Source organism: Cotesia glomerata, linkage group LG3 (assembly GCF_020080835.1).
Source record: "Cotesia glomerata isolate CgM1 linkage group LG3, MPM_Cglom_v2.3, whole genome shotgun sequence".
Taxonomy (NCBI): Eukaryota; Metazoa; Arthropoda; class Insecta; order Hymenoptera; family Braconidae; genus Cotesia; species Cotesia glomerata.
In genome coordinates this window covers 30,686,489-30,709,521 of record NC_058160.1, presented here as the reverse complement: position 1 = coordinate 30,709,521, position 23,033 = coordinate 30,686,489, and the positions used below count along the sequence as shown (strand labels likewise).

The 23,033-nt window shown below is 27.6% G+C and overlaps 3 protein-coding genes, 1 long non-coding RNA gene and 2 other non-coding genes across 10 annotated transcripts; 4 read left to right on the top strand and 2 right to left on the bottom strand.

Annotated features, from left to right (window-relative positions):
• The first annotated feature begins 2,858 nt into the window (after positions 1-2,858).
• Positions 2,859-5,592, top strand: LOC123262268. The gene is made up of 10 exons (XR_006508898.1): positions 2,859-3,092; positions 3,382-3,459; positions 3,647-3,717; positions 3,931-3,993; positions 4,186-4,242; positions 4,432-4,482; positions 4,692-4,750; positions 4,958-5,013; positions 5,195-5,241; positions 5,431-5,592. It is a non-coding gene; the product is annotated as an uncharacterized LOC123262268 (long non-coding RNA).
• Positions 3,500-3,567, top strand: LOC123262327. The gene has a single exon (XR_006508917.1). It is a non-coding gene; the product is annotated as a small nucleolar RNA SNORD31 (small nucleolar RNA).
• LOC123262328 lies at positions 4,284-4,351 on the top strand. The gene has a single exon (XR_006508918.1). It is a non-coding gene; the product is annotated as a small nucleolar RNA SNORD31 (small nucleolar RNA).
• An 8-nt stretch (positions 5,593-5,600) lies between the features above and the next one.
• On the bottom strand, positions 5,601-7,648 carry LOC123262267 (carbohydrate sulfotransferase 4-like). The gene is made up of 8 exons (XM_044724450.1): positions 7,339-7,648; positions 7,190-7,263; positions 7,064-7,117; positions 6,876-7,000; positions 6,578-6,813; positions 6,315-6,513; positions 6,073-6,252; positions 5,601-5,989 (listed from the first exon to the last, which is right to left on the bottom strand). The coding sequence occupies exons 1-8, from the start codon at positions 7,361-7,363 to the stop codon at positions 5,668-5,670; spliced, it is 1,215 nt and encodes a 404-aa protein (XP_044580385.1). The 5' UTR covers positions 7,364-7,648; the 3' UTR covers positions 5,601-5,667.
• A 938-nt stretch (positions 7,649-8,586) lies between these two features.
• On the bottom strand, positions 8,587-11,433 carry LOC123262266 (carbohydrate sulfotransferase 5-like). Of its 2 annotated transcripts, XM_044724448.1 has the most exons (9): positions 11,251-11,429; positions 11,095-11,179; positions 10,880-11,007; positions 10,562-10,615; positions 10,269-10,396; positions 9,964-10,199; positions 9,693-9,891; positions 9,436-9,615; positions 8,590-9,374 (listed from the first exon to the last, which is right to left on the bottom strand). In XM_044724448.1, the coding sequence occupies exons 2-9, from the start codon at positions 11,114-11,116 to the stop codon at positions 9,053-9,055; spliced, it is 1,269 nt and encodes a 422-aa protein (XP_044580383.1). In that variant the 5' UTR covers positions 11,117-11,179; positions 11,251-11,429; the 3' UTR covers positions 8,590-9,052. The 2 variants fall into 2 exon arrangements, with proteins under 2 accessions (XP_044580384.1, XP_044580383.1); XM_044724449.1 differs by lacking the exon at positions 10,562-10,615 and having other exon boundaries at positions 8,587-9,374; positions 11,251-11,433.
• Positions 11,434-11,870: 437 nt separating this feature from the next.
• Positions 11,871-20,458, top strand: LOC123262265 (beta-1,4-glucuronyltransferase 1-like). Of its 4 annotated transcripts, XM_044724446.1 has the most exons (6): positions 11,871-13,116; positions 18,226-18,527; positions 18,558-18,756; positions 18,926-19,315; positions 19,376-19,720; positions 19,782-20,458. In XM_044724446.1, the coding sequence occupies exons 2-6, from the start codon at positions 18,370-18,372 to the stop codon at positions 20,220-20,222; spliced, it is 1,533 nt and encodes a 510-aa protein (XP_044580381.1). In that variant the 5' UTR covers positions 11,871-13,116; positions 18,226-18,369; the 3' UTR covers positions 20,223-20,458. The 4 variants fall into 4 exon arrangements, with proteins under 4 accessions (XP_044580381.1, XP_044580380.1, XP_044580379.1 ...); XM_044724445.1 differs by having other exon boundaries at positions 11,871-12,032; positions 18,226-18,756; XM_044724444.1 differs by having other exon boundaries at positions 18,226-18,756.
• Positions 20,459-23,033: the final 2,575 nt, after the last annotated feature.

Genomic DNA, 23,033 nt, shown 5'->3' with positions numbered 1-23,033 from the left:
ATTAAATTATATTTATCAAAATCTAGGATTCGACAGTAGTATAGATAAATTTTATTGTCTTTTATTTTATATTTACATTTAAAACTAATGTTTACGCATAAGTAGTAATATACTATGTAATTTCATGCACTTTCTCCGACCTGTTATCTCTTTGGATGATCCCACGTGTATCTTATCTCTCTTATACACACGCATAACATATATATATAACTGGTATCTTTGTTAAGAAAAAGATAAAATATATATCCGTAATATTTGTTTCAAATGATATTATTAATCATTAATAACTTTAAATAATCTTTCAGCAAAACTCATGCGAATTTTATTTTTTATCTTCATACAGCAATTGCATAATTCAAAATTCTAATAGAGCGGAGCAACAAAGTTATGAGAATCTCGGATGTAAAAATATTTATTGACTACCGATCGATCAACACAGTACAGTTAAAGTAATATATTGGTAAATATATGTAACGTAATGTTATGTTTTATATTGGTATAATATTAGTATTGAGTAAAGAGAAAGCCAAAGGATGCGACGAAGCTCAATTAGTTTGCTCAATCCAAAGGCATTGGAAATATAATAAAATAAATACAAGTGCAAATGATTCTTAAATAAATCCCGGAAGTTTGTAATAAAACTCTCAGAAAAAAAAAAATAAAACTATTTTTTAACTACAAACACTTTCATTTATTTAAAATAAAAATTTATTTCATAAATACACAAAGCTACTATTATTTCTTTAAATGCCCCTCAATAGAGTTAATGCTATAACTGTATATTATTTAACCATTCATTTAAATTAAGAGATCAGTTGGTATTAAATTACAGTTAAATACTATAATTTAAAATTAAATAAATTAATGAATGTTATTACCGGAATTTTATAAAATGTTTGCTATATATAGCCTTCAATACGCTACGTGGTTATTTATCCAATTTTAATTAAAAGTACTTTAATCAGGAAGCAAAGAATTAAAAATACGTAGTTATATGCAATAACAAATAATCCTAGTAAATTTTTTATTTTTATAGAAGATCTTAACAACATCTTGGTCTGGCTAAATGGAGGATGCGTTGAAAGATTTCTTTCGAACTTGTCGAATTTCATGAGAAGCTTACATAAATAATGATAAAGTAAGCTTAAACTTTTTATTAGTTATTTTGCAATAAATCTTTTTAAATTTCGGAAACTTAATCATCTTTTTTAGAATCGAATTTTTTTTAATTAAAAGTATTTGATTCAGGAAACAACTAATTATATTTATAAAAAAATGTAATATGGGAAGTGAAAGAGTATGTAATATAATGTAATGTAATGTAATGTAATGATTATTTTTTCAACGTGCGAAGAATCTTCTTTTATCTTCTTTTCATTTCCTTGGGTCCTAGAGAATAAGAGAGAATGAGAGTATAAGTCGTGGGACATATTTGAATAGAGTCTCACACTAGACAAGCAATTACGCTGTTATAAAACTTTTACTACCCACGTTTTATTTATTATTTTTCCCCTGTTAGACGGACCTGATTCAAGATTCCGTTTTCATCTTTTATAATGTGGAATAAGAAAGAATGTAACACTGCATTTGGTAATAACGTCTAAGCTGCTATCTCATTGCATCGTGGTCTCATAAACGTAACATGTTGAATTGAAATATTTTCGCGTTCCAGAATAAAGACACTTAGCTGTTGTTTTGTTACTTCATAAACACACATATACCTACATAAATTCTACAATACTGATTTAACTTTGTTAATTTATAAAATTACTTTTTTATCCTATTATTATTATTATCATTGTAGAGGTGCTTTTTGTTTCGTCTTCTCATTTTCTGTGCATCACTAAATTGCAAATTAAAATATAATTGCGCTGCGTTGAGTCTAAATAATCAGGTTAAACATTATGAGATATTTAATAATAATAATAAATGCAATTTAATATTTAATAATTTTGAAAAAATTTTTTTTAATTAATTTTTAAATTAAAGCTTCATATTTTTATTTTTCAGTAAAACTTTTAATAGATGGATTTACGAATCCCAGGAATCACTAAAGCGTACAATGAATTCATGCACTAGAAACCTTGATATTGACTTGTAAATGAAAATAATTTTTTTAATTCAAGGCGTGTACGTCAATGTCATTTGCTAAATTTTTTTATTTTGTGCTCTAATTATTTTCAGATAAGGTAAAAATTAACATTTTTCATTCATGAAGATGGCGGAATAATTATTGACTCAACGAAAGGATACTTTTAATTCCCATTACTTTTGTTGAAACTCATATCTTCTCTTGAATACAATCTTTCTTTCTTTTTTTTTTTATTAATTAGTTTCTCTATTATTTCAGCTAACGGAAATTTAATTGACACAATCTTTAATATATTCTCTAATAAATATTTAAATTGTCAATATATTTTGATTTATTTAGTCGTTTAATAAACGTCCTTGAGTAAGTAACCTTTTAGAGTTGTAAAGTCATTGATGATTGTGATATATTCAAATGCCAGCGTTCAAATAATCTGCGATAGACATCACGAATATAAATGTACATAATTTTCAATGCTCTGCGAATTTATTATACAATTTAAAAAATTTTATATAATGGTTTACTGCGAGAAGTATGTTTTCAAAAATCTGGGTGATGAAAACAATAACTTTTACAATAAGAAAAAAAATATAAATAAATAAATGCAACAAAAGTTAAAATATGAACTTACTTCATCGCACCCATACTACCATGAATTATTAAATTTACATAAGTATATTGATAAACGAATCTTACATGATTCATTATTATAAAAATTTTCATGAGTAAATTTACAAACGATTATCGGAAAATTAAAAAAAAAAATCATCTTTTGCTACCTAAGTATGATAAAAAGAGCCTAATAAACATGTACGAAACTTTAAATGTCAGCCATGTTAATTCATAATTGAGAAAGTAATCAAAGATGGCGCCAGTTACAGTTTCGAATTTCCTTACGGTTTTATTTCTGGGAGTAATTTTAACGTGTTCGTTCTATTTCTCGTCAAGTCTTCAGGGAGACGCATCATGGCTCACTAGTCGTCGTCAGTAAAGTAACTTAATGGTAAGCATTCATCGTGTTTCTATAAAATCTTTGAACATCCTTCAATTTAATTAGCTAACTTTAATAATTATCAATTTAATTGGTTGTAAATATCATCAAGTTTTACTTTTTATTAATATTTATTAAATAATAATAATTTTTTATTGACTGTGATGAGTTATTTGTCTCGTTCGTATGATTAATCATGATTACGAATTCTAAGGAATATTACTGAGCAAATTAGTTACTTTTTAATATAGTTTATTTATTAAAAAATTAAATAAAATGTTTAATCCGTTGTATTTTGTAGGATTGCCAGGATTTTCAATGCGGGAACCACGTGGCTGAGGTTAAACCTGCAGATATGATTCACTTTTTCTAAAAAATGGTAATTTATCTCACTTTTTAATTAATTTTGATTAATTATTTCAACATGATGTTAATATTACCGCCCCAGTCTGAATTTTCATGACTGATTGGTCTTTACTGATTTTTTTTATTTATATTTTTAATTATATCGACATTTGATGCTTTTAAAAATTTTTTGTACTAATAAAAGTTTACGAATGTTACAGATGATGTTTCGTTGACTAAAATTTTGGAGCTAAGACTCAATCTAATGGAGGCCGGATGAAGAACTGAATTGGTATGTAGAATTTATTAAAGAATAACTTGATTATTATTCTACCATTGAATTTCTGAACAGCTTTATATTTTCTCAAATGATGTTTTAAATAGACAAGCATATGACTGATTATTTTTGATGTCATTTTTTTTTTATCTGATATTAAAATCCATAATTTTAACTTGTCCAAAAAATTGAGTCATTATTGTAAGTCATATTTTTATTATTTTTCAGAATTAATTCTTAGAAATTGCTGGACTCCATTTTGCAGCTTGCAGAGAGGAACCATGCTATCAGGTACTATTCACTAATTTACAAATTTAACATGTTGAACCTTATTTTTTTCTTATGATGTTCTTAAGATATACGCTATGATATTCGTGCGTGATTATCACTTGCCCTCGCTGATTAAAAAATATAATTTCAATTTTTTCTTATCATTCTATTCGATTTAATTAATCATTAAACATTTTTTTTTAATCATTACAGGGCCAGAAATTTGAAAAATGGAATCTATAATCTAAAATGCTGATTACTTCTTAACTTGTAAGTATTTAAAACATGAAATAATTTATTATTTCTGTCGATTCAATATGATGTTAATTATTACCGCCCCAGTCTGAATTTTCATGACTGATTGGTTTATTGTACTGATTTTTATTCTATCAATCTAACCTTATTTGATCAATATCTTTAAATAAATTCTTTACTCATCGAAATTTTTCATTGTTACAGATAATTTCCAGCTTGGACCAAATATGAGTTTGCTGGAAAGTGAATAAATCGGTATGTATTTATTAAATTAATAATTAATTAACTACTCCAATCGATTAAATAATTAATATGATGAACTTTTAAGTTATCCCTGTCTTACATAAGTACGTGGTGAGAAAACGTGGAATCCTGAAAGAAATTTTAAACAAAAAAATTATTTTTTTTTTTTTTTTTATCAATAATTAGTTCTTAATTATATTTTTTTTTTTTTTTACTTACAGTTCTAATGGAAGAATTGCACTTTAACTGAAGAAAGCTACGATGGAAAATGAAGAAATTGGTATGTATTTATTATCTTGATGATTAAATTATCACTCCAATCTTTAAAACAATTAGTATGATGAATTTTTAAGTTATCCCTGTCTTACATGAGTACGTGGTGATAAAACGTGGAATCCTGAAAGAAATTTTAAACAAAAAAAAAAATTATTTTCTTTTTTTTTTTCTGTTCGCAATAATTAATTATTAATAAAATTATTTGTTACAGTTTAAATTGGAGCTAAAAATTCTACGAAGGAATCTTGCATTAACAACATATAACTGGTAAGAATATTTTAAACAATATCAATCTGAATTTTATATTTATTAAAATGATGTTTTAAATTGACAAGCATATAACTGATTACTGTTGATGTTTTTTAGGATCTGATGATATTAATAAATTATAAAAATTTATCTTTAAAAATCAATTATAATTTCTAACATTTGTTTTATTATCTTTCAGATTCCAATTCACAATTTATTAAATAGCAACACCAATCTTATGAACAGGTACTTGAATTTTTTATTTTTTTAATCAAAATAAATAATTGGTTATAAACATGATGATTAGAATATATACGCTATAATGATATTCGTATATGATTAGTTCTTGCCCTCACTGATGCATATTAAAAATCAAAAAAGTTTCTTTTTTTTTTTTTTGTCCATTATTTCATTAGATCTTTTATTTCATTACAGTGTTCCAATTTTACAAAACACTTTTGTGAGTCTGGATTCATAAATACAACAATCGACGTGATGTTTCCCTCTTGGTTGGATAAAAAATTCATTTTAAAAAATTAATAAACAAACAAGTTGTAGAATACTATAAAATAAATATGAGAAGAAAACAAATGAATTAAAATTATTGATATCATGTAAAAATTAATTTGATTGAAACTGTTGATTATTTTATTATTATTTTACAATAAAAATTCAAAGAAGACGATAATTTCTAATAACTGGATCAAATTCTTTTTGATGAGTTTGGTTAGCAGCCATCGCGTAACCCCACAGTCTCATAGCAGTTGAGCAAACACGTTGAATCTCTTGAACTTCTTCAAAGTTAAGATCATCACGCCAATGAAATGGAGTAGCTTTTGAATTACGAAAGGTGCTAAATTTACCACCAGAGTCACTCAATGTGTGAGTCTCTAAATAATTTTGTACGTCACTGTGAAAATTGAGACCATAAAAATTGAACAGCTCCTTTGATTCAGAGATTGGATCAGTAGATAGATCTTCATAGCGAATCACCCTAGAAAAACCATTAAATTACATTAATAAATAAAACAAGTAAACTACCTAAATTTGGAGGTAATATAATAGTAAAGGCGATACTTGAAACTCAGTGGATATTTCTCTTTAAGCTGGACGGCGACTTGATAATCCGACACCATGTCAGCACATAAAAGTGCTGGTTCTGAACAATCATGGCTATCTTGACACCATTTTGGGTGTTTGCGTGATTGTACCAGTCCTCGTGGATCTCTTACTAATAAAACCATGTGAACTCCAAGTCTAAATTATTAAATATACATATTAATGGTAAAGAAGAAAGAAAATTAAAAAAATTTACATACTTTTCATCCTGCAGCAAAACTTGAGCAATTTGCAATGTCAATCTTAAAATTTTCATCGATTGAAAAGGAAACAATCGACAAAATTCTCTTAGATAATTAGAATCCCAACAAATATCTTTATAAGTCTCACAATTTTTCCACAAGCGAGGATTGTATTTAAAACCCCAAGGGGTAGTTTTTCCGTATTCAATATAATGCTCTACAGATAAAAAAATTAATTACGAATAATTAATTTATAATATCAACAATATATTTAAACTCACGTAATTTATCATAATCGCAGTTGAACAATGCAATGAGATTAGCGATTGCTTTTTCTGCTAAAGGAGGACTTCGGATCCGTACAATTCCAAAATCTAGCAGCGGTTCAAAATGATAAAAATTTGCTGGATGAGAGTTTAATATTTCACCAAGAAAAGTACTTCCACCTCGCCAATAACCGAGGATGACACTTCTCAATGGTCTTCCACCTTTGTTCATCAGCAAGTCATCAATATCGCTGAAAAAGTTTATAATAATTGACATTTAATATTTGATTTCATGGTAGAAGTAATGAAATACCTGATATTTGATCCATGATTGCTTTTGGGGTACTTGTAGTTCTCCATACTCAATTGAATATCACGCTGCTGTCGATTTAAAACATCTTCAATCACTGAAGATTTGTTTTTTCCCTCTGATGGAATCTAATAATACGAAAATTAAGTATATTCTTCTCGAGGATTGTGTAGATGATTGCGATTACTAACCTCTAGTAAATCTAGATACTTATTGACATTTCTTTTCAAATGTATATCTGCATTCTATTTTTAAAAAAAATTTTTTTTCTTCATTAATTGATCCAATAATTATTAATAATAATAAATTTTACTAACCGATAAGTGAAGAAATATCAAAAGAAGAACACTGTTGAAAAAAGTTGAACGAAGAAATTGATCCGATTGTTGACCTGATAAAGTAAAATTAATAAATAAAATAAAAATAATAAAACAATTAAAAAATAAAAAATAAAACTTTCACATACTAATTACTGTATTTCGTATGAACATTTCGTATTAAATAGTTACAAGCATCTCTTATCGTGCTTACTCTTGAAATAATAATTTGTTTAAAAGATTAGACACTATATACTGCATCAATGAAATAATGAAGTAATTGAAAAATAAAAGTGGTAAAAATGAAATAATGAATTGAACTAGATACAATTGTTGTTGTTTTTTTTTTTTTTTTTGTTTTATAATAAAGAGACTCAACTGGTTTATCGTAGATCTGACCCACAAATAGTATTAACATGAAACAACTGCATATTGAATATAAATTATTATAAATGGAATTGAGAGTTGCAGTACATACCACGTGGTGAAATAAACCAGTTTATATATTAATAATTAAATAGTTTCATAACTCAAATACAATTAATGTTTGTTTACTTATATTAAATATATTTATGTGTGTGTAGAAATTTTTAAATAGTTTTTCTTCAGTACTTTAATTTGATAACAATAATTTGTTTAGATTACAGATTAAATATATTGTACAAATATATTGTGACATTTTTATAGAAAAAGTAAGCCGTTGATAGTGATATTATTGAAAATGGATTGATAAATCTAAAAACCGAGGTCACTAATTATTTTATATTTCAATAAGTGAAACAAGTTCGTTCCCTATGTACATCAAAGCAAATAAATACCTTTTTCAATAAAAATATTCAAGAAAAATTTAATTATTAATAGTGAGAATTTTTTTTTATTAATATTTATAATTAAAACAAATACACAAATTAATACCATGTTTTTGTACAATTAGTGATTAAAGTAAAACACACAAACAATTATTTTGATATATATTATATATACAAAAAATTTACGTGATAAAAAGATTACTATCACTTGATTAATTATTTCTTCTTTCATATAATTGTGTCAATTCTCTTATAATTTAAATTTACGTATTTTTGATAATTTTTATTATTATTATCAATATTAATTTTGAATCCATTGTGTCACCATCAATGATATGTTAAAAATTTTAAAAGCTTTTTTTTTTTTTTATTACATAATTAATAATACAAATACCAAATCATCAATTAATAAAATAACAAAAGATTTTATTAATTAATTATAAAGTTGTTGACAGCCTTATAACTTCTTTCAAAAAAAGATCTATTACAAAAAATTTACTCTTTCTGACTATTGTCTAATAAATAAAATAGACAATTAATCCATTTTTTAGTTAAACTTATTAAAATATAATTTTTTACAATAATAAAATTATCATCACAATCAACAGAATAAACGCGAGTGGTTATTCGCATCGAAAATAAATGTTTAAAAAAATAAAAAAAATTTCAAGTTAATATTTAAAATACTATTAATTCATATGCAATAAATACTATTATTAGCATGTTTCTGGTAACTTAGTACAAATAAGGTCTGTAAAGACCATAGCAGGCACTTTTAGGCGTTTTTTTATTTTCATTTTCTTAAAAATTCAAGACGGATTTAAAACCTGCATGATGTATAATCTAATATTACTCTACTCTATCTTTAAATTGAACTAACATTAAATACATCACATCAAATAAATAATATTTTCGTTAAAAATCGTAGGGAATAAATAAAAACCAAGCAATAAATTTTGCTTGTAAACTAACTTTTGACTAGGAACGTACGAGCTGAACGTGGATTTAAAAGATAAATAGGAATTTACATTATTAAAAAAATTAATTGCATGTATTATAAAGGCTGATAATCCTTAGCGATGGGATTAAATTCTCTTTGGTGAGTCTCGTTGAGAGCTAGTACATAGCCCCACAACCTCATAGCAGTTGAGCATACACTTTGAATTTCTTCAACTTCTTCGAAGTCAAGATCATTGCGCCAGTGAAACGGTGCGGCTTTTGAGTTACGAAAAGTACTTGAAACGCCACCGAAATCGTTTTTCGTGTGGGTCTCCAAAAATTTTTTAACGTTAGAATGAAAGTTTAGACCGTAAAATTCAAACAGCTCCTTGGCGTTTGAAAACGGATCAACAGATAAATCTTCATACCGTAAAACTCTAAAAAAAAATTTAATAAATAAATAAATAAATAAAAATATCATTAATGCAAATTTCATACTTAAAATTACGAGGATATTTTTCTCTAAGTCGTACAGCAACTTCATAGTCAGACACCATGTCAGCACAAACACGTGCCGGATCTGAACAATCAGGACTATCTGGACACCAATTCCGATGCTTACGTGATTGCATCAGTCCTCGTGGGTCTCTTATTAGTAAAACCATGCGAACTCCAAGGCTAAATTCATAAATTGATTAATTTATTGTTTTATTTTGATAAGAAATAATAAACCGGTTATTAATTTTAGTCGATACCTTTTGTCCTCTAGTAACATTTGAGCAATTCTCAATCTCAATCGCACAAGTTTCATCGATTGAAATGGAAATATTCGACAGAATTTTGTAACAAACAATGGATCCCAGCATATTTTTCTATGAATTACACACTGTGTCCATAAATGTGTATTGTGATTGAAAACCCAAGGGTGAGTTTTTCCAAAGTCTAGATAATTTTCTGTATAAAAAAATACCAAAAGTAAGAAAATAATTATAAAAATTGTTTAAAAAAAAAGAAAAAATTACTTACGTAGTTTATTATATTCACAATTAAATAACGCGTAAATATTAGCAATTGCGGATTGAGCTAAGGGTGGTCTTCGAACTTGTACAATTCCAAAATCAAGCAGTGGTTCGTAATGATAAAAATTAGCGGGGTGTGAATTGACAACATCACCTACAAATGTACTCCCACTTCGCCAATTAGCAAGAATAACACTTCTCATAGGTCTTCCACCTTTCTCCATTACTAAATCATCTAAATGGCTGTAAAAAAAAACAAAAAAAATTTATATAAGTATTTAAAATTTATTTGAATAAAATATAACAAGATACCTTATATTGAGGCCGTATTTTCCGTTAGGATACTCATAATTTTCCATATCACGTTCGATGTTACTTCGCTGTTGATCAACAACATCTTGAATCTCCAAGAATGAAAGATTTATTCTTTCCGAAAAAATCTAGTGAAAAAAAAAAAAAAAAAAAAGAAAATAAATAAATAAAATTGACTGTAAATTTAGTGTCGAATAAAATAAAAGATTAATGAGCGATTGATTGAACTATTCAATTTAAAATGACAATACTAATTTTAATTGAATTTAATATGATCGGCAATAACAACTCACCGTAAATGGGTCTTGATGTTGTTTGACGTTATTCCGAGACCTTATCTCCACATCCTACATTCACATAAAATAAAACAGTGGGTATAATAAAAAGTGTGTAAAGCCAAATGATTGTGCGACTAATAAACACTTGGTGTGGATAATAAAATCCTAAATTTATTCACGTGGTTTCATCAAATCAAGTAATTATCAATTAAAAATATTTTTTACAATTATGAATTACATTTAAATGAATAAAAGACGTGCTTTGCGGTGAATATGGTAGTATTATTTCGTGCAAGTGTTTATCTTCAATAAATATAAATTAATTTTACTAACCGATATAACGGGCTGGAGATGATTCTCAATGATATTGTAATAACGTTGATTAAATATTAGTACAAGAATACAAAGTGATGTTAATCCGACTAGAATAAAGAAGCTCAATCTTTTTGACATTGCACCGTCTGTTGATGAAATTAAAAGACAACAATTATGAGAATAATAATACTCTGTTTAAACAACTTAATAATTAAATTGACATTGTCGCTTACTGATTATCCTCTTCCGTAGCATGCTGTATCACATTACATATCATCACCAACATCTCGAACTGCTCATCAGACACTTTAAATAGTCCTGTTACAAAGTATAAATATTTTATTAAAATTAAATCAATTAATTAAACTAAAAAAGTAAATATTTATTACCTTTTGATATAACATTGTGATAAAAATTATAAAACAACCCTTGTCATAATATTTATCTGTCATTATTAATTACATTTTATTGAAAAGTTCATATTACAGCAGTGTGTAATAAAAAATGATATTTAATACTATACATAAAACATAAATTACAAATAACAAGTTGGATGTGTCTATACACCTCAAGGTAAGGGATGTTGTAACAAAAAATAATAAGGGTAGAAGGGTAATACAGCGCTACTCCACTACCACTAGCTGCCGTCAGAGAGTGAAGGAGCTCGCCGATTGTTGATGATCAATTATAAAAGTATCAACCATATCAGCTTTGATGGGGATATCAAATTAAATAATAAACCATAAAAAATATAAACAAGCAATTATGACATTAAATATTTAATAACATTGAAATACGATCCAGCTTTATGTCAATGTACCGTAGAAAGTAAAATTTAAATTAACAACCAATCACGTGCTTGCTGATAGTAGTGTCTCATAAGTTATTTAAATTATCAAATCGGTAAGGTAGATATTTTGTTAGTTGATAAATCATAGACATTGGTGCTCTCTGTCTTCAAGGAATAACACTTGCCGGGTTGGTGATCGAATCCTGGTGGTGTGGTGTTGCGTGTGCTGTACAACTGCACACACCTATCAGTTTGGTTGTCAGGCTGCATTGATGATCAAGAGTGGGGTGGATCCAGACAAGTAGACGAGCACACCAGACCAGAACCAGAGCCGCAGCCAGAGCCAGAGTCACAATCAGAGGCTTTACTACTAGACCAGTAGTGAGTATAGAGCAATGCCAAAATACAAATACACCCTTAGTACTTTCTGTGAGCCCACATGATTTAATATTAAAATTAAAATAATAAATATAATTCATTGAAATATTTTTACATCTTTATTTTGTATCATCACTGCTGATAAAAGATAATAATGTTACGAGTGAACTGGTCTAGTTTAATGTTTAGGAATGATAAATAAATAAAATTTTTAATGAAAAATGTAAGTACGATGAAACTAAAATTATAATATTTATTTAATTGGAATTTATAGTTTTATTGGTGAAGAAACGAATAAACAAATAAAATGATTTTATTACTGGTGAAGAAAGTGTAATTAAACTGAAAGTCCTTGACAACGAGGACATGTTATAATCTCTACTGGTTTTCATACGCATCCTCCGTGTGCTGGTATTGGTGGTTTTTTATTTTTTTTTTTTTTTTTTTTTTTTTTTTTTTATTATTTTTTGTAAAGAAGAACTACCACGGGAGTCAACGTCCGGGATATCACACGCATAAAAAATTAAAAAAAAACAACAAGTAATGAGTGACGATCAGAGCTCCTTTCCATAGCAGGGGCATTTCTTGCTACATGTTGTGTGATACAGAAGACCAAGACTGGACTTTAGTTTTTAAAAGTAGTGGTGCGTAAGGTAGTGCAGTGGTGGTTTTATATCAGACTCCAGTTCCAATGGAAGACCAAGACTAAAACCTAAGACTGAAACTCGAGAGCTAACATCCAAAGATCATCATCAGTATATTGAATGCCGGAACGACGACGACAAGTGATACCGGCGACGAAGTTGATGTCGAAGGTGGTATCGTTGACTCTGCAAGTGACTGAGCCAACACTCTGGTGCTTCTGACATCGGTTGTAATTTTATTTTTATTTAATCTTATCTAATCTAAGCTGTTCATCAGATTACCTGTTATTGGATTGTCACGAGCGTTCGGATAGACAATTGTCATATTTATTACCAGGTTTAAATAAAGTTTTATAAAAATAAAGAACGATAATTGTGATAATTGTATTATATGAGTGTCTGTTTATTCATTCATCAAGTATGCGCTGGTTCTTCTTTGCAAGGTAATTTTATAATTTCATATAATTGAAAGTATAATTATTTATATAAAAGCACGTAATATATTTCTTTTATCATAACTATTGAAGTGTAAATAAATTATTGGTTTATAAATAATTTAAAGTAAAGTCTATTTAAAATGAAATATATTTTTAAAAATTGTGATATTTCAGGTGAGGGTAATTGATTTTTATTATTTAATTATAAACAAGTACACTGCTCAGGGTTTAGTAGTTATTATTATGGATTAAAAGTTTGAAGCTTTAAACCTGATAAAATGTGTCGTGCTAACCTGGACTCGTGACTATGTTATATGTTATACATACATATCTGCATATTTATGTCCATACACCATACTAACACCAACGTAATGGTGCACATGCGCCTGTTGATGATGTATGAACTATCTATCTACTATTTGACGCTTGGTCAACACGCCAGGAAGCTTAACGAAAGATTAACGGTTTCGCGTGTGACCTCATCCTGCAAAAAGCTCGAAAATTTTAAATTCTGGAATTTTAAATCAAAATTTTAACAATTCACTCTTGAGTATGTTTATTGTGTTATGTACACAGATGCTACTCACAACCTCAAGCTCTCCTGATTCATTTTAACATGATGACCTAACGGAATTTTTTTCTTTAAAGAATGTGCTGATGACCCATGTCTGGGAATTTTAATCAGATACCAATGTACAATGTCTTATGATAAATATTTTTTATCGTAAGGTTTAGTTCAGCTCGAAATATTTCTATTAGTAAGCTCAGTAGTTATTTTATCTAGAGATTACCTGAAAAAAAAAAAAAAAAAAAAAAAAAAAAAAAAAAAAAAACAAGTTTTCATTACTAAATCTTTTCTATTTGTTTGAATAACTATTAGTAGAGTTTCAAGTGTTGGACGTACAAGTTCAGTAGTCAATATTTCTTTAAATATAAAATTTTATTTTTACAAAAGGTTGAAAAAAAAATTTAGGCAACCGGAGATTTATTTTTTTGTCATTGAATATTATATGAGTACTAGCTGACCCGGTGAACTTCGTATCACCTACAATATATTTTAAAACACCTTCCGAACAGCGATTATCAATCTAAACTCTAATCTACTTCGATAAAGAATAAATACTGGCTGCATGAAGCGCGGTTAGAATTTTGTCAAGTTATTAAATGAAACTCGCTTCTCATTATCGCCTGAAAATCAAGATCTTAAAAAATGAACACTGAGTTTATGAAATTTTTTTTTGTCCATACATACAGAAGATATACGTTTAACAATTTTAGATCTGTTGATTTCTTTAGCTAAACTTTCGGGTTTTTCAAAAATTTTTTTCTTTCGAAAACATCCCTGAACTATAGCAAGATTAACGCACAGCTATTCATTTTTATCTATATATATATATATATATATATAGATAGACTTATATAGGTGACAAATGAAATACTGCTGTGAAGCAGGAAACAATTGATGTTACTTGATATTTTTGATTTCTTAATATTTAGGATTTTTTTTTTTCAACTTTTTATTTTTTTTTTCTAAACCATCCTCTAACTATACCTGATGACGTACAAAATAAAAAAAAAATTATCAAATCGGTCCAGTCGTTTTTGAGTTTTAGCGAGACTAACGCACAGCTATTCATTTTTATACATGGGGTATTCCATGCCAAAGCGATCACATTTGAACTCGAACCCTTTAGATTTAGCTGAAACTTTATCATTCTTTTCTACCTTTTGAAAAACATTTTTGAGAATTTTTTAAAATTTTTTTGTTCAACCCAAAAAAGGTTATGAATTTTTCAAAAAAATGGCTTTTTTGAGCTAGAAGAGCTCAAAAGCATATAAAACCTATCTCTTTGAGCTCGGAGAGCTCAAAACAACACATAAATTGTATTTTTGAGCTCAGAGAGCTCAAAAACGGCATAATTGCGATTTTAAGCGTCCAGATATGGAATTAGCGGGAAGTTGCAAGGATGGCCTTCAGGGTCAACCGTTTTCCTAATTTTTTTTTTTATTTAATTGAAAAAAAAATTGTCAAATTTTCTAAAATAAAAATTGTTTTTTTTTTTTTTTTTTTTTTTTCAATTAAAAAAAATATAAAAAAAATCGGCCCTGCCCGGGATGAGCGGGAATAGTTGTCAAATTTTGAGAAAAAAAATTAAAAACAAAAAGTCACCAACTTCGAAAAAATAACGATTGTGCTTAAAAAAAACCGATTATTTTTTATAGAATTGATCATATTTAATTTTTTTTGCGTTTTTTTTCCAAAAGTTCATTCAAAAACAAAAATTTATTAAAAGAAAAAGGTACCCAAAGGTCAATGCCTAAAAAAGTTATGGCTATTTGAAAATAAAAAAGGCATTTTTTTGAAAAATTCATAACTTTTTTTGGGTTGGATAAAAAAATTTGAAAAAATTCTCAAAAATGTCTTTTGAAGGGTAGAAAAGAATCGTTAAGTTTCAGCTAAATCTAAAGGGGTCGGGTTCAAAAGTGGTCGATTTGGTATGGAATACCCCATTGATAGATAGATATAAACATTACAAAAATAAACACGAACAAAACAAAAGTAATGACAAACATTCTTCTTGCGTTTCTTCTTGAGATTTGTGGTTATGTCCGACAAACTGAATAGGTAAATAGTAGAACTCTGCAGTATACTTGTACGTATCTTCCTATATATCGAACAATTTTGGTACTCTCTTGCAACCTTGAGGCTTTAGGGTAACAATAGCGATTCCAACACAAAATTAATAATATTTTATTTTTTTAGCTGAACTTTCGCGTTTTTCAAAAATTTTTAACTTCCCGCTAAGAAAATCGAAAATTTTCAAAAAATCGGGAAGTTATTGTTTTCACCCCGTTTTGAAAAAATCGAGGTTACAACAGATCTCGACGTTTTGAAGCCCTAAGAAGCTTTCCTGACTATTTTTACGATGATGCCCGTACGTCTGTATGTGTGTGTAAACCTCTTATAACTTCTGAACGGCTTGACCGATTTGATCGCAGTTAATGTCATTCGAAAAGTCTTCGCCAAACTTAGATTTCCTGAAAATTGGAACTGATTCGGACCAGTAGATTTCGAGAAATCGCAAAAAAAGTGAAAAAAAAATTTGTTTTTATTTTTTTCATTTTTTTTCAATATCTCCGAATTGGCTGAGCCGATCGACCTCGAAAACTCATTAGCTCTTAACTTTGAAAACCTGCATCGATCACCACGAAAAGCGTCAGAATCGGTTGATGCGTTCGTGAGATATCGTTGTCGAAAAAAATCAAAAAAAGTGTTTTGTTATTATAACTCCGAAATGTTCCATCAGATCAATTTTTATGTTCTGAATTATTTATAGAGCTTAAAAAACTACATCTATCGCTGCCAAATGCGTGAAAATCGATTAATTCATTCAAAAGTTATAGCAGTTTGAAAATTTAAAAATCGTGTTTCATCGAACTTTGATAAGATTTTTGAGCTCAAAGAATTCAAAAGCATAGGAAAGCTATCTCCTTGAGCTCGGAGAGCTCAAAATAACATATAAATTGTATTTTTGAGCTCGAAGAGCTCAAAAACGTCATAAGTGCAATTTTAAGCGCCTAGGTATGGAATTAGTGGGAAGTTGCACGGATGGCCTTCAGGGTCAACCGTTTTCCTAATTTTTTTTTTAAATCATCCCTTAACTATAGCGAACAAAAAAAAAAAATTTTTTCAATCGGTCCACCCGTTTTTGAGTTTTGGCGAGACTAACGCACAGCAATTTATTTTTATATTTTTTTATTATTCGATGATGATTGATGATAATGATTTTTTTAGCTAAACTGTTGGGTTTTCCAAAAAATTTTTTTTTCTGAATCATCTCTGAACTACAGCAAACAAAACAAAAGAAACAATTTTGAAAATCGGCCAGCCGTTTTTGAGTTTTAGCGAGACTAACGCACAGCAATTTATTTTTATATATATAGATTGTAATTAAATATTTGTCTAGCGAAACTAGAGAAACGCTTTGGAGAAAGCTTCCATCAAAATCGCTTTCGCTCGGATTTTATCGTCTCCTTTGCATACTCACAAAAAAATTCTACTTATTTCTTTTTTTTCCGGTATTTCTATTTAACCACGTGTGAAGTAACTGAATTAAATTAGCATTACTTATCGTGAATTTAATTATCATTTTATTTTAAAACGCAAAGTGCAGTAATAAAAATAAAAGTGTAACAGGATAATTGAACAATAACGATTGTGATATGAATAAAAAAAAAAAAGAGAAAGGTATAGATGATTCACCGGTGCTTACCGGATACACATCTTCATGTGCAATAATCCTTGAAGGCTTTAAATACCATTACTTGTACTACATATTACTTTTATTTATATTACATTATACAAGTATCAATTATTTTATAATTAAATTTTTTTTACTGAAATAATTGAGCGTTATTGTTCACAGAAATAAATTAGTATTAAATACACGTGCGTATTTCAAAGATACGTTATATTTTTTAGCGGTGAGGGCAAAAAATAAAAAAATAAAATAAACTGATGAAATAAGAACGGACGTTGAAGATACCAGGAGATTACTTATCAAATATAGGCAGTGAAGTCTACTTCCGTTCTTTTTGTATCCTCTCGAACAGTCGACTCAAATGTGTTTTTTTTTTTTTTTGTTTTAAAAATTTTTTGCACCACCGGTAATTTCCAGTTTATTTGAAATATATTTCCAAGAACCTTGACTAGACCTCGATTTCTTAGAATAAGATTTCTCTTACTCATTTAATTATCAGCCAATGTAATTTGTGTAGTCAGTCTTGCTCAATATTTTTCTCGCTCAAACTATGTAATAATTATTAACTTGAATAAATTGTCGCTTAGCATTGTAATAATCTAATAATAGGCTTTTATTTTTACGAAATAGCAGAAACAAAAACAAAAGCGATCCTTGTATTAATTATTTTGGTAATTATAATAATTTTCAGCAGGAAGATATTATTACGTTTGAATTATAATAAGTAAGATAGACACAATAATAAATATAATTGACAAGTTTCGCTTTGAATAAAATATAGATAGATATTAGCTTGAAAGTCATTGCTGTTGTATGGTCTCTTTTAATAATAAATATCATAATTGTATTACAGGGCCAGGAGGTGAATAACGTAATTGTAAAGAGCCGGCTTCACTTGGAGCACCTATGTCAATAAATAAATTAAAAGATGCCTGGAACATCTTAGCACGAATATTTCCATGAATAAATCGGCAACTGTATTAAAAATAAAATCATCATGATAGTTAGAAGAAATTGGGCCTTGCGGTTGTCCGTAGTTTTCAACATCTGCGTACTTCTGTACATCTGCGTTCATTTTCGGTCGGGAACTTGGATCGAAGATGCCTCCAACTGGGAAAACTCTTCAGAAGCTTCTAATGAACTTCAGACAAACAGTAACAATAATAACAACAACAACAACAACAATAACAATCAAAGTAGCCAAATAATAACGTCACGACTGTTGAACAGCATTGAAGGAAGATTCTTCGGAAAATTAATTTCAAAGGGTAAAAATAAACCTACGGAAAGCATTGAAACTTCTAAGATGATTGAAAATAAAGAACAGACGAGCCATAAATCAGAGACCGCACAAAGTTCTTCTTTATTCCTTTCCGGTCAAGAGGTGAGTGCTTGATGTCAATGACTTGGTAATTGATTGTTGTTTATGTTGATCTTTCTGACTATAAATTTTCATTTGCCATCTCTGAGGCTGTTGATTTTTCTCAACTTTTTCTTCCTTCAGTAGCATTTATTTTTTTTTTTTTTTTTTTTTTTTTTTTTTTTTTTTTCAGAGCTCTCCTTTGGTCCAACCATCGGCGGCTGCAGTGTCGTCGCCATTAAGCTTGAAAGACATAATAAAGTGTAACGACAAGTCATTGGAAGCTAGAATTGCTCAACGCGGTGATTACTGGGTACTTTATAACTATGTGCCAATGAGTATTTACGTAAAATGTTGGGAAAGCGTCACGTATACAACTCATGCAGACTTTACTTTTCTCGACAATCTGGAGCCTTTGCTGCAACGCTGGCAAGCACCAGTATCGATTGCTTTGCATGCACCAGGCACAGACTTTCAGCCGACTTTAGATTCAATCAGATACTTGAGAAACTGTGGGAGTCCACTTGTCTCACAATTCACCACCTTTCATATTTATTTCAATTGGAAACATGTGCCTAAAGTGGTATGTATTTTTTTTTTTATTTTATTATTTATAAATAATAATAATATTGAATTTATTTAGGTACCCTCAAGCGAAAAAGTATTAGCATTTGAGCCGTACAATTGCAGTCTCGGGCCACCTTGGTCACATCAAAATGTCTTAAACAATAAAATGTATAAAAATGAAAAAAAACTTTTGTATCCTGTTAACATTGGTCGTAATATAGCACGTGAATCTGCTATAACTCACTACATACTAGCGAGTGACATTGAGCTTTATCCAAATCCGGGTTTACCAGACAATTTTCTCGAGATGATACGGAAAAATGATCATCCGGCATTGTCCAAGTCAAATCCTAAAGTATTTGTCCTGCCAATATTTGAAGTTGATAAAAAAAGTTTACCACCGACTAACAAAACAATATTGGTATGTTTTTTTTTTTAATATTATTATTATTATGATGATTTTTATTAATAATTATTTACAGATAAAAATGTTAAAAGCGGGTACTGCGATACCATTTCACAAGAGATTGTGCTCGATTTGTCACAATATACCGAAAGGAAAAGAATGGCAAGAAGCCGCAGAAACAGCGGATCTTTCGGTATTTCATGTTGGGAAGCGTACCGGTAATTTTGCTCACTGGGAGCCTATATTTATTGGTACAAATAATGAGCCAATGTACGAAGAACGTTTAAGTTGGGAAGGTAAAAGTGATAAAATGCCACAAGGTTATGCACTTTGTGTTTTAAATTATGATTTTCTGATTCTCAATAATGGATTTCTCGTTCACCGACCGGGTATTAAATTTTACAAAAAAGATCCTCGACGTGATATGTTGACCGACAAGACGAATACTTTTATTAAAAAAATTTTATTACCCGAGCTTAAAGTCATTTACGGAACGAGAAAGGGCTGTGTCGTGTAATTAAACAGCTATGTTAATATTTATTATAGTTAATTGACATAATTACGGCTATTATTATTACAATTACAATAATATTCATTTTAGTCGTTATTTATACAATTATAGCAACAATCAATAAGACCTCATGTATTTATAATAACTGTTGAAACAATTTATTGCCATATGAACTTTTTTAATAATTATTGTTTCTATTGACTTATTATTAATCAACATTTATTGTTATTTATTTATCAAAAATACCACTCAAGTATTGAATTTAATTTTAGGCAACTAAAAATATTAATAATAATAATAACAATAATTAATAATTAATAATTTGACTTTTGATATTTGGCCAAATAATAGGGTACTTAAATAATGTATGAGTGCTTAATTTAATACAAGTACTTAGGTAATTAATCTTTTAAATATTAACTGTTAATTTAAAACTAAAAACCAGCCTTCTATTCTCAATTTCAATTTACGTTTCTATATTTAAAATTTTTATGCATTGTAATTACTATAAAGTTATAAATATTCAATTAATGGTAAAAGTGTAAATACTGTAAACACAATCTGCAAATTCGCCTTTATTGTCTATAATAATAATAATAATAATAATGTTATGCTAATTTTTTAAATTCGCGTAACATGTTATGTGCCTTATTGCCTTTATCATGTAATAAGAATGTACGTACGTTTGACAAAAAAAAAAAAAAAAGAAATTATAACAATAATAATAAAATAAACGCTAGTGTATAATAGTATTATAAATATATGATAACGATAATGAATGAAAGAAAGAATGAATGAATAAACATAATAAATTTGAATAATAATTTAAAAGCGCAAGATAAAAGTGACTATATGCCAATTTATATTTTCTAGTAATTTATTGTAAAAAATAAAAAATAAAAAAAGAAAAAAAAATTACTAACAGCAAGTGTTTAGTGTGAACAATTGAATGGTTTTAAGTATTTAAAGCATTGTTAAGATAAGACATGTCGTGACATTATTTATGTTAATATTATTATATCGTAAAAAGGATGTGCAATAATGATATGTTTTCTGACGTAAAGAGACCATTTATGACTTTCATATTTATCTGTAAATAATTGAGTATATTTGAAAGCGGTTGATGAACACAGGCGTGTAATTATTCATAATTATAAAAAATAAAAAAAAAAAAAAAAAAAAAAAAAAACAACTGTAAATAATGTCTAAACTTGAAAATATATAAATAATAATTAACATTTAAAAGTGTCAAACTCGATCATGTCTTGTGAAGATAAAATGCGCATTTATTGTCCATTTGTCAAAATAAATCGAAATAAATGATAATAATAATTAATAGAGCAAGTATTTGAACTTTTCGTACTATTTATTTTTATTTAATTAAAATATACAGAATTGGATCAGAATCACACAAATTTCATTAGATTTTTAACGCATAGATGATATTTTTTATTATATTTCTTTACACATTTCTCCAAGTTAACTGTTTTATTTATTTTTAAATATATATTTATCAACAGCAAATAATTAAATTATTTTTTTGTGAAAAAAATAAATTTTATGTTTTACTTATTCAATTTATCACGAAATGTATCGCTGTAAGATAAAAACTTTTCTTTTTATTATCAGTTTCTTCTTACATATTTGGGTATAATATATTTTTTTATTTACCTAGATAATTTAAAATATTAATATGTATCTAATACGTACATATTTATTTAATTGTAAGATATTTATAATTCACAACTGGATTTAAATTTCTTAAATAATTTTTGCTTTTGACTTTGTGACCTTGACCAAAAAAAAAAAAAATTCCCGAAAATATTTTCATATTTATCTCCTCTTCTTCATATAAATAATTTCTTATTAACTTAGCACACATGAGAGCTAGTCTTACGTTAATTTTTTATTCACGCATTCAGATGGTAACTTATGTGAGATTATTTTTATATACACAACTAACAATAAACTTTCAATTAGTTTTTCATTTGTTTAATCAATTAATTGTGTTTATAATTATTAAACGCGTCAATTCAATTATTAAATTAATTGAAAACACTCTTAATAATTGTTTTAATATATTTGTATTGCCTAGTAATTAATTAAATTCAATCATCTGTTCAAACGGAAGACAAATAATTACAGATTCATTGAATTAATTGAAATATCAAAAAAACACAATAAAAAAATAATAAATAAATTACATAATTGAAGTAATAATCAACTCTTAAATATTAATAACTTTAAATTATAAATCAAGATTTAACTTATAGATATTATTTTATTTTTCCAATTAACTTTTTCAATTATCGCAGTTGGAATTATAAAGTTGCTAATTAAACTTTATCATAAAACGTTTCAATTTTTTTTTTTTTTTTTTTTTTCGGGAAGAATGAAATTACTCAAAAAAAAAAAATATATATATATATATATATACATTTTGAAAATGATTAATGGAGATAAATATTGTCGCGTAGAATATATGAAAAAATGATATAAATTTATAATAAAAAATATGAAATTAATTTTAATGATTAGCGCCAGTAACCTGCTTAAATTAGAACCTATATTAATCACAAGTTCTAATGTATATCGTTGAAAAAAAAAAAATGTAAAAAAAAGCAAAATATATTCATTTCTAAATTCTATATTTGATAACTTTAAAAGAAAAACAAATTTAACTTAATTAGCATCTATTAATTAGAAAAAAAAAATTATAAGTATATATTTATCTTATTAATATCTACACGATAATTATTTATTTACTGAGTCGTTTGAGACGTGATCGCGTACCCAGCGATCTAGCACTCGGATTGT